General features: G+C 47.2%; 2 protein-coding genes across 3 annotated transcripts in view; one reads left to right on the plus strand and one right to left on the minus strand.

Moving 5' to 3' along the window:
- PYGB (glycogen phosphorylase B) overlaps positions 1–5,223 on the plus strand; it is a 231,913-nt gene extending 226,690 nt beyond the window's left edge. The window contains exons 19-20 of the mRNA XM_068232241.1: positions 3,153–3,219; positions 3,897–5,223. Coding sequence (XP_068088342.1) covers positions 3,153–3,219; positions 3,897–4,049 — 220 coding nt within the window. The 3' untranslated portion in view covers positions 4,050–5,223. The remainder of the gene's footprint in view (positions 1–3,152; positions 3,220–3,896) is intronic.
- Positions 1–20,616, minus strand: part of ABHD12 (abhydrolase domain containing 12, lysophospholipase) — a 1,393,598-nt gene that overhangs the window by 1,148,014 nt on the left and 224,968 nt on the right. The window lies entirely within an intron of this gene.

The raw sequence follows: 20,616 nt of genomic DNA on the forward strand, positions 1-20,616 counted from the left end.
ATTTTCTTGTAGATGTACACTAACTACAGGCAGAGGGCGGAGGCAGCGCATCGAGTACGGAGCCACGGTGCGAATGAGTGGCTCAGGGAGGAGAAGAAGGGGCGGAGTGGTGGCTATGGAGGGGTGAGTTAGGGCGGGGATCCCCAACCTGCCTGTGGTCCGCAGGACTGTCCTCTTCCCTTCCTGGGGCGCTATCCTGGGGCACTATACTGGCTATACTGGGGCACTATACTAGCTATCCTGGGGCACTATACTGGCTATCCTGGGGCACTATACTGGCTATCCTGGGGCACTATACTGGCTATACTGGGGCACTATACTGGCTATACTGGAGTGCTATACTGGGGCACTATACTGGCTATACTGGGGCACTATTCTGGCTATACTGGGGCACTATTCTGGCTATACTTGGGCACTATACTGGGGCACTATACTAGCTATACTGGGGCACTGCAGCATCAGCAGATTGTTTCTGAGCCCCTCATTGTGCCTGCAGCATCAGCAGATTGTTACTGAGCCCCTCATTGTACCTGCAGCACCAGCAGATTGTCACTGAGCCTCTCGTTGTGCCTGCAGCACCAGCAGATTGTCACTGAGCCCCTCGTTGTGCCTGCAGCACCAGCAGATTGTCACTGAGCCCCTCGTTGTGCCTGCAGCACCAGCAGATTGTCACTGAGCCACTTGTTGTGCCTGCAGCACCAGCATATTGTCACTGAGCCCCCCATTGTGCCTGCAGCACCAGTAGATTGTCACTGAGCCCCTCAATGTGCCTGCAGCACCAGCAGATTGTCACTAAGCCCCTCATTGTGCCTGCAGCACCAGCATATTGTCACTGAGCCCCTCGTTGTGCCTGCAGCATCAGCAGATTGTCACTGAGCCCCTCGTTGTGCCTGCAGCACCAGCATATTGTCACTGAGCCCCTCATTGTGCCTGCAGCACCAGCAGATTGTCACTGAGCCCCTCATTGTGCCTGCAGCACCAGCAGATTGTCACTAAGCCCCTCATTGTGCCTGCAGCACCAGCATATTGTCACTGAGCCCCTTATTGTGCCTGCAGTATCAGCAGATTGTTACTGAGCCCCTCATTGTGCCTGCAGCATCAGCAGATTGTTACTGAGCCCCTCATTGTGCCTGCAGCATCAGCACATTGTTACTGAACCCCTCATTGTGCCTGCAGTATCAGCAGATTGTTACTGAGCCCCTCATTGTGCCTGCAGCATCAGCAGATTGTTACTGAGCCCCTCATTGTGCCTACAGCATCAGCACATTGTTACTGAGCCCCTCATTGTGCCTGCAGCATCAGCACATTGTTACTGAGCCCCTCATTGTGCCTGCAGCATCAGCACATTGTTACTGAGCCCCTCATTGTGCCTGCAGCATCAGCACATTGTTACTGAGCCCCTCATTTTGCCTGCTGCATCAGCACATTGTTACTGAGCCCCTCATTGTGCCTGCAGCATCATCAGATTGTTACTGAGCCCTTCTTTTCTATCATACGGGACGTGTCATGTATATCTGAATGTTTGGCATGATGTGACGTGTCCCGGATATCTGAATGTTTGTCGTGATGTGTCACGACCTGGAAAAGGTTGGGAACCACTGCCCTAAGGTTTCGAGGCTGTCTCTGTGCAACTCTGAGCTTGAGCTCCCTGCATAGGTTTTCTATTGGATTAACGTCCGGAGACTGACTAGGCCACTCCATGACCTTAATGTGCTTCTTCTTGAGCCACTCCTTTGTTGCCTTTGCTGTATGTTTTGGGTCATTGTCGCGCTGGAACACCCATCCACGACCCATTTTCAGTTTCCTGGCAGAGGGAAGGAGGTTGTCGTTCAGGATTTCACGATACATGGCTCCGTCCATTTTCCCGTTAATGCGATTAAGTTGTCCTGTGCCCTTAGCAGAAAAATACCCCCAAAGCAAAGTGTTTCCACCCCCATGCTTGACGGTGGGGACGGTGTTTTGGGGGTCATAGGCAGCATTTTTCTTCCTCCAAACACAGCGAGTTGAGTTAATGCCAAAGAGCTCTATTTTGATCTCATCAGACCACAGCACCTTCTCCCAGTCACTCACAGAATCATTCAGGTGTTCATTGGCAAACTTCAGACGGGCCTGCACATGTGCCTTCTTGAGCAGGGGGACCTTGCGAGCCCTGCAGGATTTTAATCCATTGCGGTGTAATGTGTTTCCAATGGTTTTCTTGGTGACTGTGGTCCCTGCTAATTTGAGGTCATTCACTAACTCCTCCCGTGTAGTTTTAGGATGCTTTTTCACCTTTCTCAGAATCATTGACACCCCACGAGGTGAGATCTTGCGTGGAGCCCCAGAGCGAGGTCGATTGATGGTCATTTTGTGCTCCTTCCATTTTCGAACAATCGCACCAACAGTTGTCACCTTCTCTCCCAGCTTCTTGCTAATGGTTTTGTAGCCCATTCCAGCCTTGTGCAGGTCTAACCACTCTGTGGGAGCCAGAACTCTTAATGGTTGGTAGGGGTTCAAAAACTTATTTTACTCAATAAAATGCAAATCAGTTGCTATCTTTTATTTAAGGTTATTTTTCGATTTTCCTTTTGATGTGCTATCTGCCACTGTTAAAATAATGCTATCTTTTATTTAAGGTTATTTTTCGATTTTCCTTTCGATGTGCTATCTGCCACTGTTAAAATAAATCTACCATTGAAATGATACTGTTCTGAGACTTTTCATTTCTTTGTCATTGGACAAACTTACAAAATCAGTGAGGGGTCAAATAATTATTTCCTCCACTGTATAGAAAAAAAATTTGTGTAAGTGTGAAAGCCCCCAAGCTTTATCAGTTTTCATTGTCTCCCTGAAATCGCTAGATGGCGCTGTGTAAAGCATTACTGACTCACAGTGCTATGAACAGGTCATGAACCTGTATTGGCTTGTACTGTACTTGTCCTTCCTCTTCTCTCCATGAAGACTGATGCCAGCCATGTTTGCCAAATAATTAGCATAGTTTTAGACTTTTCAAGGGGAGGTTTTTATTTATAACCTTATAGTTTGCTTCTTTGCTAAAAACTGCTTAACTAAAATATATTGGTGCAAATGGTCAGGTTGGCCATGTAAGTGTGTAATGACCTTAAAATCTGGATTCATTTAACTTTTGTTTTCACCTTCTATTTTTTTTACAGGTTTAAGGTGTTTGCAGATTATGAAGCCTACATTAAAAGCCAAGAGAAGGTGGACCAATTGTATATGGTAAGTTTGTTTGAAGCAGGTCATTTAGGCACGATCGCAACCTGAAGAAAGGGGTGCCACCATAGGAACCCATGTTAAAATTCTGAATTGGATAGCGGCTGGTAAGTACCGCTACATTGTGAGAAGATAACAGGTGATAGTAGAATATCGGTGAAATTACCAATATTTTACTATTGGCAATAACTTGTAGTCACGAGTGCTTAAGGACTCGAAATTCGTGATTTAAATGAGGCTTAATTGCCTCAGCTGTGCGGCTGGACGACAAGGGGTTAGTTACCCATAAGTCCGTCATCCTACCTGTGCTACAAACAGCTTGTATGTGTCCTATTGGACGCGTTGCAAGCCACACTACGCGCACTTCCTCATTCAAGCCAGAAGGAGGAAGTGCGCGGTGGTGAGGCTTGCAACACGTCCAATAGGACGCATGCAACCTGTTTGGAGCGCAGGTAGGATGACAGACTTATGGGTAACGAACCCCTTGTCATCCAGCCGCACAGCTGAGGCAATTAAGCCTCATCTATATCACAAATTTCGAGTCCTTAGGGACTCGTGACTACTCGTGAGCCCATCACCATTTGCTAAGCACAACTTGTGCCTCCTGGATGGGGCAATTACCATAGCAGGATTTTTTGCTGATCATAAATGCTGACATTGCTTATCATAAATATACTTTACAGAACCTCAGGGAATGGACCAAGAAAGTCATCAAGAACATTGCATGTTCTGGCAAGTTCTCCAGCGACAGAACAATACGGGAATACGCCACTGAAATCTGGGGGGTGGTACCCTCTGAAGTGAAGATCCCTCCACCCAACATACCCAGGGATTAGATGTACGGAGCTGCATGTGCTCACCATTCTCCGCTGGTAGTTTGATTGGTCCAGGGCTAGTGTTTGTTCACCGTTGCTTCTCCCATCAGAGCATAGCCTTGTCTTTGGGATAAATCATGGCGTTGTGCAACACCAACTCTCTGCTGTTATCCAGTTGTCAATATTAGAATCAGATCTTTATGCCTAGCCTGGTCATGTAGAGACCTGATATTGGGTACACAAATGGTGAGGTCATCTGCAAGCTGTAGGCTATGCTTCCCTAATGCATTAAGCATGGAAGCAATGGCAGTGAGAACACTTTTCAATAGACACAACACAAACCATATGAGAGTCGTACAGGATGGAACCACTTGTAATCCACTGAATATTACCTAGCCATAGGCAGTAACTGTGCGCATCCTGTACACACTGAGGTTTTTAGTTCATGTTTTTCTCTTTTATCCCGTGTGAACAAATCAACACGTGAGATACTTCTCTTGCTGCATTTCACACTGATTCCTGGTAGTACTGTTACATCTTATCAATATTTAAGTCAAATAGCAGTAGGTGTTTTATTTTATTCAGGTTTTTAGCACATGAACACATTTCAACTTATTTATGAGCCGTTGCAGTAATTTCTACTGACCAATCACATTTCAGACTGTATTACTATTTGCACAGCCACATTGAATATGCCCGGTTATCCCTAGAAGTGTCATTGGCAGTGGGGGACACATGCAGAGCTTATCCACAAAGGGCATTATCCCGTTGCAGAGAGGGTATGTAATCCGACATAGTAAGGAATAAAGTACCCCCAGTGGTAGAATGGTGCATAGAGTATGTGTTGCTTTGACATAAGTCATTAGGAAAGAGTGATAGAAAGAGTTTTAATGTACTGTAATGAATGCGGCTTGACAGCTGCTACATAACGGCAGACCATAGAATACTTGTACGCTGTGGTGGTGCCCCCTCCAGGCTGTTTCTGGCATAGCCATTCAGCTAGCTACGGGAGAGATTGAGCAAGCTTGGCGTGAAGCATTGTAGTTTGTGTTTTGTCCCTGCTAAGATGCTGTTGTTTTAGCATTTGTGTATGTGATTCCAATGTACTGTATTTCTAACTAAAGATTTGCACGTTACCTCCACCTTCATCTTTTTGTGTCTCCTTCCTTTAATAAAACTGGTGTCTTCCCTTGGATTATCGAATTGAAGTATTTTTAACGAAAACCAAAGTATTGGGTAATGGAGCTTTTAAAATAAAATTACTGTACTGGTATAAACAGGGCCAGCCTGTGTGCTTCTTGTGTGAGCGCTGAGGCTGTAGGGATCCATACTCAGCTTACAATACAGCGTCTCTCTATGATGCCCTCTAGTGGTGTCTCCCGTTATGTACACAGAGAGAGTCCTGGAGAGGAGATGCTGTGCAGCAGAGGCTGTTGAGGGATCCCCACGGCACTGACACGTGAGTGAAGCACACTGCACTCTCCATATGGTGGGAGGCTATCTAATACTGAGGGGACGTTGAGCTATCTATACTGAGGAAGGGGACTTCCTAGTACTTGGGGGCACATTGGACTATCTATCCTGGGGGGTGTCTAATACAGGGGCACATTTGGCTGTACTGGGGGTCTGCCTAATACTGGAGGCACATCCAGCTATCTGTACTGGGGAAGAGGACTACCTAATACTGGAGGCACATCCAGCTATCTGTACTGGGGAAGAGGACTACCTAATACTGGAGACACATCAGGCTATTTAATACTGGGGGTGTCTAATACAGGGGCAGATCTGGTTGTACTGGGGTCTGCCTAATACTGGAGGCACATCCAGCTATCTGCACTGGAAAAGAGGGCTACCTCGAAACTGAACAGGAGGTCTTCTGCTTATGGTGACACATCTGGCTACCTATACTGGAGCAGTAGCCTACTTGATAGTAGATGCACATTTGCCACCTATACTGCCATGGGCACCATTCGGGGGTGGCACACTTTGGAATCCCATTCTCTAGTGCTGGAGAACCCTGACTGTAGCGGATAGATAATTTTATTTGAAACACATGGGGGTTGCTTGATCCACCACAAATCAGCACTTTCAGTGAAATATATAGATTTCGGTGCTGAGGTTTGGCTTAGCTGGCACTGACAGCCATTGTTAACACGATGGTCTGCCATAGTGGATTTTATTGCTCGCAATGAATAAATCGTCAGGTTTAATGGATTCATTTACCATACCTTCTACTATTCAGCAGAGAAATATCTTTGTACTTTATGATGCAAGTTACAATTTTCACAGAAACACAGTTATAGCCAAAAATATCCTTTTAATATAATATTTTATAAACTTCCCGCTGCTATAGGCTACATGTGGCCTCCTAATCAGCTACTTTAAACATGATTTATTTCACATCAGGTGATGAATGATAAAAACAAGCTCTGATGAGCAGTACCTGAACAGAGATAGAAGAACATGTAGATCTGGACTTGGCTAGAAAAGTACAAATTCTTTCGTTGCTGTTGCAGCTCCACTTCTTTAACAGAGATCTGACTGTGTTGCCGCTCATTTGATGAATGGCATATCTCTGCTCCAGCCTGAAGCAGAACCTGACCCTGGAGCAGAACTGCACATCTGCCAGAATCGATATGGTACTGCTTCGACACAATGTGAACCTAGTTGGAGCTAGTTTGGTTGAGGTATTCCACTGGGAAACCTCATAGACAAGCTCAGCTCCCTGCAATAAATCAGGGCAAATTCACCCCTGCTAAAAGCAAAGTGCCTAACAAGTATATACGGTACTTACGTAGACCACTAATTTTTCCTCCAAAATATGTCATTCATTCAATATGGGCCAGGCTGCATTCTGACGTTACGCTGCACAGGCCGCCCGGTTGGATGCACTGCCCCGCAGAGCCGGCCTTAGAGTACGCAGGGCCTGGGGCGAGTGTCATACGCGGGGCCTAGAGGCATAAGTGAAGGCCATGTACCTTACCACCACAGTCACGGGCTTGTCGACCTCTAAAGCAGTATGCCTTATTATTGTTTAAAAACTTGTTAAAGGCCCCTAAGCCAACCAATACGGGAACAATTTCAATACGTAATGTAATCAAACTGTACCTGTACCTGTCCCTAGCTCCCCAGCCAGCCTCTACCTATCCCTATCTCCCCATGAAACCTAGCACCAATCCCCAGCCAGTCTGGAAGCTCCAGCCTGAGCCCCCTCTAGCTCCAGTCCATGCTCGACTGACCTAAATGCCCCTGGGCCCCTTAGGCTGAGGCTCTTGCACTTTACCCTAATCTGACATTTGGCAAGCTTCATGTCAGTCAGTAAAAGGGGAAGAGGGGGGGATAGGATTGTATAGACACCCACCAACCAATTTACCTTTTCTATCACTCGGTTTATGACACCCAACCTCCACAATTGTCCTACAATAATTTCATCTGTGACATGGTTGTCGTGAAAAAAGGGATTCGTTTATTGGTTACTCTGTGGCATAGCAAAACATAAAAGTGTGTCTGAGCACATCATTAAAAACAACAGCGCTGTTGTGAATTGAGCTGCAGCACCCTGCCACCCCCAAACACACCACCCAGTCATTCATCAACCATGCACACGGGCCCAAGATTGAGGGAGTCCGTTATTCCACCTGGTTCCAATTTGTAATTTCATAGAACAGTGAGGTTTGCCATCATTTTACTAACAAGTTCAGCAAAAGCACATATAGCTGTCTGCAAAGCACTAGATTGCACTAGGATGCATAGCAAGAAGCAGCAGGCAGTTCAAAGCACATAAAACTTGTAGTCAGCGGCTCATTTATACTCACACCTCCCGGTTGCATCTACTTCTCCAAGAGCCAGATAAATACCTCCATACAGGGGCCCCTGTGTTCTATTTGTGCATGCACTTGATTTCCTCCCATCAGCGGCGTCCCCGATCGCCTTGTCTTCCTGCTATTCAATAGCTGATCATGCGGTTTCCATTCCTGGATCACTAATGTTTCTGCAGACAGTGCGTGGCGAGGGAGACTCCAGTTCCGCCCTCACCCACCTAAACTGTTACGAACGCATCTCGCAGATCCGAAGTCAGGCGCATGATGTGAACAGCGGAGACAGCCTCCGGGCCGCCAATAGGGAGAGCAAGACTAGGCGGTGGTTTGGGTCGGCAGAGCGGCGCAGCGTGTAGGGCTCAATACGTAATGTAATCAAACTGTACCTGTACCTGTCCCTAGCTCCCCAGCCAGCCTCTACCTATCCCAATCTCCCCATGAAACCTAGCACCAATCCCCAGCCAGTCTGGAAGCTCCAGCCTGAGCCCCCTCTAGCTCCAGTCCATGCTCGACTGACCTAAATGCCCCTGGGCCCCTCAGGCTGAGGTTCTTGCACTTTACCTTAATCTGACATTTGGCAAGCTTCATGTCAGTGCAGAAATTCGTTACAAAAATGCAAACCGCATAGTACAGTAAAGCATGCTTAAGACGAAAACCTAAGCAAAAAAAAAAGGGGGGGGGGGGGGAATAACGTGTGTGAAACAAAATTGGAAAATCTGAGTATTTGTAAATGACACACTGCTCAGAACACAAACCGCTAGACTTCTGTAGACCTTTCCTTCACCACCACCAAAATGAGCATGGTATGACGGGCATGACATGCGGGGCCCTCTTCATGTGCAGAGCCCCATTTGCCACCCCCAAAGGCCGCCTCTGCTGCCCGGAGTTCCGCGCCCGGGTATAGAGTGGTCGTATGCCGGAAGCCTGTGGGAAACTGGTTCAATAAAGAAAAATGTTATTGTGGAGCCGCACGATGTTGCTTTTATTGATACGCGTGAAGCAAGTCACCATCTGGTGAGTGGATTCAGGAGAGGGGGAACCCAGCTGTGTATATCCCTAAGGTGGTGGCACATCCCGCTGGAGTGCAACACTGGGTGCTGATTGTGTTTTCAAGAAAGCAGTACTTTGCACTATGTGCGCATTTTATTTGTTGTTTTAGGGTTCTTCCTGCATTGTGGCAAGGACGTGAAAGAAGTGCAGTTTTATTAGTGAATATTGGTTGAGCTGCGATCCCCTGTGATCAATTTTTTTCCGTGGAGCGCAGTATTTTTTATCTTGTGGTAAAATATCTCATTAGTTTGAACACTATCCATACCACCAACCGAATAGGTTTAGTAAAGTGCCCGAAGCCCAGCAGCTGAAGGCAAGGGATCTGGTGTGCAATTTCAGAGATTATCTTTAATGACATAGTTCAAAGGGCAAATTAGTTGTCTATGTATATACTTGTTGGGCACTTTGATTTTGTTGGCTATGAGATTTCCCAGTGGGTCACCTCAACTAGACTAGCTCAGCCAAGTTTTTCTGGGTAGAAAAAGGTGCTAGGTCCAACACACTGCCCATGGCGTGGAGGAGTCCTCAGATCTTCTCTTCACAATCTCAACACGTTTGTTCCCAAAGCTACCTCATCTTTAGCCATGAGAGGATTGAACCCAGCTCATTTCATAAATAATAAAAAAATATATCTGGAAAAGTGAGACTTCATGAGTGTGGAAGCATTGATGCAGAAGTTGAGTCAAAATTCAATAAAAATGATGACATCTGCTAGAGAATTGGTTAAGGATATGGGTACCTATTTAAGACTGGTACACACATTAGACTTTGACGTAGATTTTGCATTTTTGATCTTTCATCAGCTAAAACGACTGAGAATTTTATATGACAGATCCCCATACAAACATGTTGCACTCTGCTTTGCCGCACAAGCCTGTTTTTTCCCCCCCTTATGGAGATGAGGAGAGAACAAACCAGCAGGATTAAGCTGCAGCAGGTAATGACAATATCATTTGTGCAAGGCTTTCTCCATGACCAGACTGTGGATACCTGGCAACAAATGTACTTACACTGGATGAACAATTATTTCAGATAACAAACATCTGAGGTGTGTATGGGCCATTAAAGCACACCTGACCCAAAGCAAAGTTACCTAAGGTGAGCACAAAGATGCTGGAACCACATTCCTCTGTGGGTTGTGCCTTCCTGTCTGCTTTAACAACCCCGCCACAGTTGGCATTCCTTTAAAAATTGGCTTTAGCCAACAGTACCATTTTTTTCCACAGGAAGAGGGTCCCTCATATCACCTCCCCCTTCCTTCCTCTCCCCCGCCCTATTTAAGATGAGGGAATAGGAGTGTCATAGGAGGGCAAGCCTGCCTTTTTCTGTCTGAAAATTTGACTTTAGCCAAGTCACATTTTTCAATGTGCAATTATTGGAATGGGGGAGGTAAACATACCATAGTGTGAAGGCTCATTTACAGTTACTGTATAATTAATAATAGAGTAGAAGGAGGCACTCCACAGGCACGAACTTGCGTTCAGTTTTATTGCATGTCGATATACACTACATGTTTCGGACTCTGCCCTTCATCAGGTGCTGCAGACCTCGCAGACACTTTTGTGGCCACCCAAAGTTATAGTAGCAGAAATGCTGTTTTCAGCATTCTTTTGCCCCCTTTACACTGCAGTGGCGCACGGAGGGGGTTGTTCTGGGTGTATAGAACACCCCCCTGCACCGAGACCGGAAGTGGGGCTGCCGCATGGCCCGGCCGGCTGGGGAGAGAAGACAGAAGAAAATGATGGAGGCGCCAGCCGCGCTAATAAGGGATGCGGGAGCCGGCTTTATTCCTCGCTCCCTCCCTCTGAATGCCCCTCGCCTGCGGTGAATGTGTGCCCGGCTCCCCCATGTGTGCGCAGCGGAGCGGTAGGTCCTCTTACCGCAGATCAGGCGCACCAGCAACTGGAGTCTCATGCTTCCTGTTTACCATGACGTCACAGGAAGCATGAGACTCCAGTTGCTGGTGCGCCTGATCTGCGGTAAGAGGACCTACCGCTCCGCTGCGCAAACACTCATGGGGGAGCCGGGCACACATTCACCGCAGGCGAGGGGCATTCAGAGGGAGGGAGGGAGCGAGGAATAAAGCCGGTTCCCGCATCCCTTATTGGCGCGGCTGGCGCCTCCATCATTTTATTCTGTCTTTTCTCCCCCGGGCAATCTTCTCCCCACACAGGGGGCGGGCACCTTCCTTCACCTATCTTATACTGGGGGGCATATACCTATCTAACCTATACTGGGGGGCATATACCTATCTAACCTATACTGGGGGGCATATACCTATCTAACCTATACTGGGGGGCATATACCTATCTAATCTATACTGGGGGGCATATACCTCTCTAACCTATACTGGGGGGCATATACCTATCTAACCTATACTGGGGGGCATATACCTATCTAATCTATACTGGGGGGCATATACCTCTCTAACCTATACTGGGGGGCATATACCTATCTAACCTATACTGGGGGGCATATACCTATCTAACCTATACTGGGGGGCATAGCCCTATCTAACCTATACTGGGGGGCATAGCCCTATCTAACCTATACTGGTGGGCATATACCTATCTAACCTATACTGGGGGACATATACCTATCTAATCTATACTGGGGGGCATATACCTATCTAACCTATACTGGGGGCAACTATATGGGCTACCTATACTGGGGGGGGGACCTATAGCTGGCTACCTATACTGCGGGCACCTATACCTGTCTCCACGTTGGGGGCGCATTTTACGCCCTCACCCTGGGTGCAATTTAGCCTAGAAACTGCTAGTATTTGGCTCCACCCACACCATATTTTGGCCACGCCCACACGCCACTTTCAGGAGCCCCCCCTTGGAAATCCTGGATTTGCCCCTGCACTGGAACATTTAACTAGTGATTTCACCAAGGCTTTCAATTACTGGTGATCACTACCACTTTGAAAATCACTACTATATTGTAAAGTGTATGGCAGTGATCTCACTGTAGCCATTACCAGCCATTAATTTGCTGAAATTGCAGACGCAGTGCATGTAGCATTTTTTTAGCAATTGCATTTCCGTGTCAAAAAATCACAAAAGGCAATCGCTCCAAAATCACTCTACCAATCGGTAAAAAAAATCACTTGAAAATAGCTTTGCAAAATGCTAGCCATTTTGCTATTTCCAGTGTGAATGAGCCCATAACAAGCACATTGTAAGCAAACAAACGATATTCAAAATGTAAATTGCAAGAATGTATGTAATTGGGGATACATTACTTAACCACTTGAGGACCATGGGCTTTACCCCCCTTAAGGACAAGACCCTTTTTTTTCCATTCAGACCACTGCAGCTTTCACGGTTTATTGCTCGCTCATACAACCGACCACCTGAATGAATTTTGGCTCCTTTTCTTGTCACTAATAAAGCTTTCTTTTGGTGCTATTTGATTGCTGCTGCGATTTTTACTTTTTATTATATTCATCAAAAAAGACATGAATTTTGTCAAAAAAATTGATTTTTTTAACTTTCTGTGCTGACATTTTTCAAATAAAGTAAAATTTCTGTATACATGCAGCACGAAAAATGTGGACAAACATGTTTTTGATAAAAAAAAACCCATTCAGCCTATATTGATTGGTTTGGGTAAAAGTTATAGCGTCTACAAACTATGGTGCAAAAAGTGAATTTTCCCATTTTCAAGCATCTCTGACTTTTCTGACCACCTGTCACGTTTCATGAGGGGCTAGAATTCCAGGATAGTATAAATACCCCCCAAATGACCCCATTTTGGAAAGAAGACATCCCAAAGTATTCACTGAGAGGCATAGTGAGTTCATAGAAGATATTATTTTTTGTCACAAGTTAGCGGAAAATGACAGTTTGTGACAAGAAGAAAAGAAAAAAAAAAGTTTCCATTTCTGCTAACTTGTGACAAAAAAAAAATGAAATCTGCCACGGACTCACCATGCCCCTCTCTGAATACCTTGAAGTGTCTACTTTCCAAAATGGGGTCATTTGTGGGGTGTGTTTACTGTCCTCGCATTTTGGGGGGTGCTAATTTGTAAGCACCCCTGTAAAGCCTAAAGGTGCTCATTGGACTAACTGCGCTAAGGGGCCCAAAGTCCAATGAGTACCTTTAGGATTTCACAGGTCATTTTTGTTTCAAGACTACTCCTCGCGGTTTAAAGAGACACTGAAGCGAGACTAAATCTCGCTTCAGCTCTCATATATAGCAGGGGCACGTGTGCCCCTGCTAAAACGCCGCTATCCCGCGGCTAAACGGGGGTCCCTGACCCCCAAACCCACCCCCTGCAAACCTTGGGCGTAAATCTGGACGTAGATATTTGGTTCCTGGAGGTAGGGCTAATGGCTGCAGCCCTGCCTCCAGTCGCGTCTATCAGACGCGCATCGCCACCTCTCCCCCGCCCCTCTCAGTGAAGGAAGACAGAGGGGCGGGGGAGGGGCGGAGATACGCGCTGACAGACGCGCGTGGGGCAGGGCTGCGGCGGTTAGCCCTGCCCCAATGCGGAAGCGCTCCCCCGCATTAAGGAGGGGATTTGGGGTGACAGGGACCCCCGTTAAGCCACGGGATAGCGGCGTTTTAGCAGGGGCACACGTGCCCCTGCTATATATGAGGTCTGAAGCGAGATCTATTCTCGCTTCAGACTCTCTTTAAGGCCCCTAAAATGCCAGGGCAGTATAGGAACCCCACTAATGACCCCATTTTAGAAAAGACACCCCAAGGTATTCCGTTCATAGAAGATTTTATTTTTGGCACAAGTTAGCGGAAATTGATTTTAATTGTTTTTCACAAAGTGTCATTTTCCGCTAACTTGTGACAAAAACTAAAATCTATGAACTCACCATACCCCTAACGGAATACCTTTGAGTGTCTTCTTTCTAGAATGGGGTCATTTGTGGGGTTCCTATACTGCCCTGGCATTTTAGGGGCCCTAAACCGTGAGGAGTAGTCTTGAAACCAAATGTCGCAAAATGACCTGTGAAATCCTAAAGGTACTCATTGGACTTTGTGCCCCTTAGCGCACTTAGGGTGTAAAAAAGTGCCACACATGTGGTACCGCCCACGTGTGGCCCAACGTTCTATTCACAGGTCATTTTGAGGCATTTGTTTTCTAGACTACTCCTCACGGTTTAGGGCCCTTAAAATGTCAGGGCAGTATAGGAACCCCATATAGTGACCCCATTTTAGAAAGAAGACACCCCAAGGTATTCCGTTAGGTGTATGGCGAGTTCATAGAAGATTTTATTTTTTGTCACAAGTTAGTGAAAAATGACACTTTGTGAAAAAAAAAAAAAAAATTTCCGCTAACTTTTGACAAAAAATAAAATCTTCTATGAACTCGTCATACACCTAACAGAATACCTTGGGGTGTCTTTTTTCTAAAATGGGGTCACTTGTGGGGTTCCTATACCACTCTGGCATTTTACGGGTCCAAAACCGTGAGTAGTCTGGAAACCAAATGCCTCAAAATGACTGTTCAGGGGTATAAGCATCTGCAAATTTTGATGACAGGTGGTCTATGAGGGGGCGAATTTTGTGGAACCGGTCATAAGCAGGGTGGCCTTTTAGATGACAGGTTGTATTGGGCCTGATCTGATGGATAGGAGTGCTAGGGGGATGACAGGAGGTGATTGATGGGTGTCTCGGGGTGGTTAGAGGGGAAAATAGATGCAATCAATGCACTGGGGAGGTGATCGGAAGGGGGTCTGAGGGGGATCTGAGGGTTTGACCGAGCGATCAGGAGCCCACACGGGGCAAATTAGGGCCTGATCTGATGGGAAGGTGTGCTAGGAGGTGATTGATGGGTGTCTCAAGGTGTGATTGGAGGGGGGAATAGATGCAAGCAATGCACTGGCGAGGTGATCAGGGCTGTGGTCTGAGGGCGTTCTGAGGGTGTGGGCGGGTGATTGAGTGCCCTAGGGGCAGATAGGGGTCTAATCTGATGGGTAGCAGTGACGGGGTGATTGGTGGGTAATTAGTGGGTGTTTAGGATAGAGAAGAGATGTAAACAATGCACTTGGGAGGTGATCTGACGTCGGATCTGCGGGCGATCTATTGGTGTGGGTGGGTGATCAAATTGCCCGCAAGGGGCAGGTTAAGGGCTGATTGATGGGTGGTAGTGACAGGGGGTGATTGATGGGTGATTGACAGGCGATCGGGGGGATAGATGCATACAGTACATGGGGGGGGGGGGGGTCTGGGGAGAATCTGAGTGGTGGGGGGGGGGGTGATCGGGAGGGAGCAGGGGGCAGTTTAGGGCATTAAAAAAAAATAGCGTTGACGGAGTGATTGATGGGTGATTGGGTGCAAACAGTGGTCTGGGGGGTGGGCAGGGGGGAGGGGGGGTCCTGAGGGGTGCTGCGGGGGGGGGGGGGGGGGAAATCAGTGTGCCTGGGTGCAGACTAGGGTGGCTGAAGCCTGCCCTGGTGGTCCCTCGGACCACCAGGGCAGGAGGCAGCCTGTATAATACACTTTGTATACATTACAAAGTGTATTATACACTTTGTATGCGGCGATCCGGGTGGTAGTAACCCGCCGGCGCTTCCGAACGGCCGGCGGGTTACAGCGCGAGGGGGCAGAGCCAGGCGCCGGTGGCTGATCGCATCACGAATGACGCGATCACGCCGCCCATGCCCGTACAAGGATTGCCGCCTCTGTTCATGCGGCGGTCCTTGCGGGATCCACTTGCTGGCCGTCTCTGTGTAGTGGGCGGTCGGCAAGTGGTTAACGTGAACCCAAGATGAAAATAAACTAAAATGAGATAAACAATTAGATCAACAATCCAATGCATCAGCACACCACTTTTTCAATCAAGCACGCTCTTTATTGAGCCATGCGTTTCCACAAAAGATATTAGCCAACAATTGTTTTGGGGGCCACGCAAGGTCCCCCTTTATCAAGGCGTGGCCCCTGAAACAATTGTCGGCTAATATCTTTTGTGGAAACGCATGGCTCATTAAAAAGCGCGCTTGATTGAAAAAGTGGTGTGCTGATACACTGGATTGCTGATTTACGTGGAGGCATTGCCTATGCCGCAGTATCAAGCAGGGCTGTGGAGTTGGAGTTGGGAGTCGGAGTAATACTGGGTACCCAGAGTCTGAGTCGGTGGTTTCATAAACTGAGGAGTCGGTGGTTTCATAAACTGAGGAGTCGGAGTCTGAAGATTTTTGTACCAAATACACAGTCCTGGTAAGTAGACTAAGGAGTCGGAGTCAAAGCCATTTTGAGTAGCTGGAGTGGGAGCTGTAATATCATAAACTGAGGAGTCGGATGATTTTTGCACCGACTCCACAGCCCTGTAAGGAGACAGCTTTCAGTCATGCTCTACATGCCTAAATAATGTTTTTCTAATGCACAAACTCATTTCCATGTGCTAGCCAAAGGTGCAGAACACATCACTATGCATTACTGTGCACATTACATCACCTACTCGGAATATTCTTACTTTGACTTTAACCGGTTCATTTCTCCATGTGAGCATCTCTGATTAAGATTCGATCAGGGAGGGATCTATCTGATGGCTGACCATCTGCCAGTGTATGGGCACCTGTAAAGAGTATTAGATCAATCTGCTCTTTATGTGCCTGTTTGAAGAAATTCACAACCTGTGGCAAACAATTCAGAGGAGGTGTCACACAAGCTGCATCTCTGGTCTGTTAAGGTTTGCCTTTCTGTTCAAAGATTCCTGCTACATGAAGGCTGTTAATAGGAGATTTGGCAAGTCATGTGTCCTTTGGGGCCCATTTAGGCTGCTTACACACTAAGACATTACAGGCGCACGTTAGAGCAGCCTGTAACGCTCCCCCAACGCACAGCAATGTAACACAAGTGGGCTGTTCACACTGCCCACGTTACGTTACAAGTAAAGCTGCACGTTCTTCCGAAAGTGCAGCATGCTGTAGCATTACAGCGGCTTAAGCCACGTTAGACTGTTTGCACATGCTCAGTCATGTTGGGGAGGAGCGGAGAGCGGCCAGGCACATGGCTAATTAATATTCACTGCACGTTGTGACGTGCAGTGTTTACTTCCTGGAGCGGCCGCTCTGTGCGGCGATTGGCCGGCGGGACCACGTGATGCCGCATGCGTCCAAGAGTACGCATCACGGACGCCAGAGTGAGCTGCACAACGCGGCTCACTCTGACGTCCACATCGAAGAGCACCAGGCCTTGCGTTAGGTGCACGTTATGTGACCTTAACGTAGCACCTAACGCAACGTCTTGGTGTGCAAGTAGCCTTACACTAGAATTCACTAAAAGCTGAGCAATATTCTGTAGTTTTCCAGTGATTTTTCATTGTACAGAAAGCGTTTTGTCAGCGATTAGCGTTTTGCAATTTGTATAACCTGTGTCTGTCTTCCATAAAAAGTAAAATGCAAGGCTTTATGGGTAAAAATCGATGGAAAATCGCTGGTAACACTTGATTGTGCACAGGCCAGCGCTTCCAGAGCGATTTACCAGCGCTCCTATACTTAACATTGAAATGCTAATCGCTCAGAAAATGCTGCAGGCAACGTGTTTGCGTTTCAGTAAATCGCTTAGATGAGAACACGTCCACATACTTTTCATTGTACAAGCATTTTTCAAGTGCACAAGTGTGAAGGAGCCCGTAAAGGATTTACGAGGACAAATGAAAAAAAAAAAAAAAGTTATGTATCGGCATGATTTTTGAATGCACGGGGGACGCCATCTGCGCCCTCAGTGCAGTTCCACCGGGTCTCCGCTGCTTAATCTCCCCCCGGGCCAGCTCCCGACCCCACAGCCCGGGTCGGGCTCTGCTGCCTCCTCAAAAATGGCCACCGGAGGTTGCCACGGCTGCGCAGTCCGCATAGATGCTAGTGTAGCTGCGCAGCTCTAGGGCCTCCCTCCCCGATCCACGCACAGGAGACAGCCTGTAGCGTGGATCGGGGAGGGAGGCCCTAGAGCTGAGCAGCCACACTCGCGTCTATGCGGACTGCGCAGCGACGGCAATCTCCGGCGCCCATTTTTGTGGAGGCAGCAGAGCCCGACTTGGGCTGCGGGGTCGGGAGCTGGCCTGGGGGGGGATTAAGCAGTGGTGACCCGGCGGAACTGCATGAACGGCGCGGATGGCCTCCTCCGTGCATTCAAGAATCATGCAGATACATAACTTTGTTTTATTTTAATTTGGCCTCGTAAATCCTTTAAAGCAGAACTCTGCTATGCAAGTTACTCCTGGTCTCCCTAATCACACTAGGTGCCTGAACCTACAATACAAACAAAAGACCTCAAGCCATGGCTGCTCTAAGCTCAAAGACCAGCAGTGTGCTGCCACATGCCTCACACCCATCACAACATTGTTTCTCAATATTTTGTCCCAGATAACTCAAAAGCTTATTCTCTAATTTTAATATACTGTACATCCTGTGTATTTAATGGCTAGAAACATTTTAACACTGACTTATTTGACTATTATTGCATATTAATATTTCCACTTCCTTCTGTGGCTCCTTCGAAAAAGCTTTTTTATTATTCAGATGTAATTTTGTTTACATGCGGGGTATCTGCATTCATCCCTACCTACTTAAAGTGAACCTAAACTGAGAGGGATATGGATGTTTCCTTTTAAAGGGGAACTGAAGAGAGAGGTATATGGAGGCTGTCATGTTTATTTCCTTTTAGACAATACCAGTTGCCTGGCAGCCCTGCTGATCCCCTGCCTCTAATACTATTAGCCATAGCCCCTGAACAAGCATGCAGCAGATCAGGTGTTTCAGTGGTTCAGACTTATAAGTCTGATCTGACAAGACTAGCTGCATGCTTGTTTCTGGTTTTGATCAGATACTACTGCAGAGATATAGACCAGCAGGGCTGCCAGGCAACTGGTATTGATTAAAAGGAAATAAACACGACAGCCTCCATATACCTCTCTCTTCAGTTCCCCTTTAGGGCTCGTTTCCACTATTGCGTTGCGAAATCGCTGCGGCAAAATTCGCATGCAGATGCGAATTTTGCATGCGTGTGCATGCGAATTTTCGTGCGAATTCGCATGGATGATGATGCATGCGAATTTAACCATGGCAATGCCGGTGTGCTTTTCCATTGATTTTATGCGAATTCGCATGCGAATTCGCATGAAAATTCGCATACCAAAACAGCATGCGAATTTCCTATTAAATACATTAGCGGCGATTCGCATGCGTTCCACTCTCAGGCGAATTCGTTGGCTCTTTTGTGCGTTTTTTCACCGCTGAAAAAAACGCACCTCAACAACGCTACAGTGGAAACGGGCCCATCCACTTGCATTACATGTGCGAATCTGCATGCGTTGGACGCATGCAGATTCGCGATAGTGGAAACGAGCCCTTAAACAATACCAGTTGCCTGACAGTCCTGCTGATCTCTTTGGCTGCAGTAGTAAGTGGATAACACACCTGAAACAAGCATGCAGCTAATCCAGTCTGACTTCATTCAGAGCACCTGATCTGCATGCTTGTTCAGGGTCTGTGGCTAAGAGTATAAAGGTGCATACACACATCAGACTATAGTCTTTGGAAAATGAAAGATCACAGACCAATCTTACCACCCTTCATGTAGTATGAGAGCCATACTCTACACCAGGGGTCTCAAACTCAATTTACCTGGGGGCCGCAGGAGGCAAAGTCAGGATGAGGCTGGGCCGCATAAGGAATTTCACAATCGCGGCGCATCGCCGCCTCTGCCCGCCCCTCTCACTCTTCCTTCACAGAGAGGGGTGGGGAGAGGTGGCGATCCGTGCGGCGATTGACGTCAGGAGGGGCAGAGCTGAAGCTGAAAGCTCTGCCCCTTCCAGGAAATGCCGGCAGATTGCCCCCGGGCGATTTGGGGGCTCTGTAGCCCTCGTTTAGCGGCGGGGATGCGGCGGATTACTTGAGAGCACTGAAGCGAACTATAAGGAAGCTTTTGCCGGCGAGGGTCACAAAATACTGTATCGAGGGCCGCAAATGGCCCACGGGCCGCGAGTTTGAGACCCCTGCTCTACACAGTCTTTTCTATGGAGCTGAACTCCACATCAGAAAAAAATCTTTGCAAGATGCTGCACACACAGATGCTGTACAGACACAAAAGATCAGTATCTGCAAAAGATCTGTTCCTGCCAAAAATCCATTCCTGCAAATTGCAGTGATAGTCTATGAGATCTGCAGATCATCATACACACATGATTTAACTGACATTCATTTGCAGATCAGATCCACCAGGATGGATTTTCAGATCTGTGGATGATTGCTTGATCTGCAGATGAATGTCAGTTAAATCATGTGTGTATGATGATCTGCAGATCTCATAGACTATCATTGCAATTTGCAGGAACTCCACAGCCCTGGTCAGTATAGGTAGAAAATGGAAAGGATTTTTGTTTTCATGAATTTAACGTAAACTATTCTGTTAGTGCATCATTGTGCTGGTAGCAAACGAACGCTGTCTCCTCTAGTCATTGTGAAGATGACAATTTAGAGACGTGAAGTAGAAAAGTAATTTCCTGAAAATGATTGGAGCCTTGTAAAATAGCACTAATATTCAAGCAATCTCATGTAATATATTGTAAGCATTAGCCGCTCAGCCACTCTTAGATAACACTGCATTAAATCAGTCAGTGGAAAGAAAGAAAGGCACCACTCTTAAAGGGAACCTTAACTGAACGGGGGTAAAGAGTTTCACTTACCTGGGTCTATTACCAGCCCCCTGCAGCAGTCCTGTGCCCTCGGAGCCGCTCTGGAATCTTCCGGTCC

Source organism: Hyperolius riggenbachi, chromosome 4 (assembly GCF_040937935.1).
Source record: "Hyperolius riggenbachi isolate aHypRig1 chromosome 4, aHypRig1.pri, whole genome shotgun sequence".
NCBI classification, from domain to species: domain Eukaryota; kingdom Metazoa; phylum Chordata; class Amphibia; order Anura; family Hyperoliidae; genus Hyperolius; species Hyperolius riggenbachi.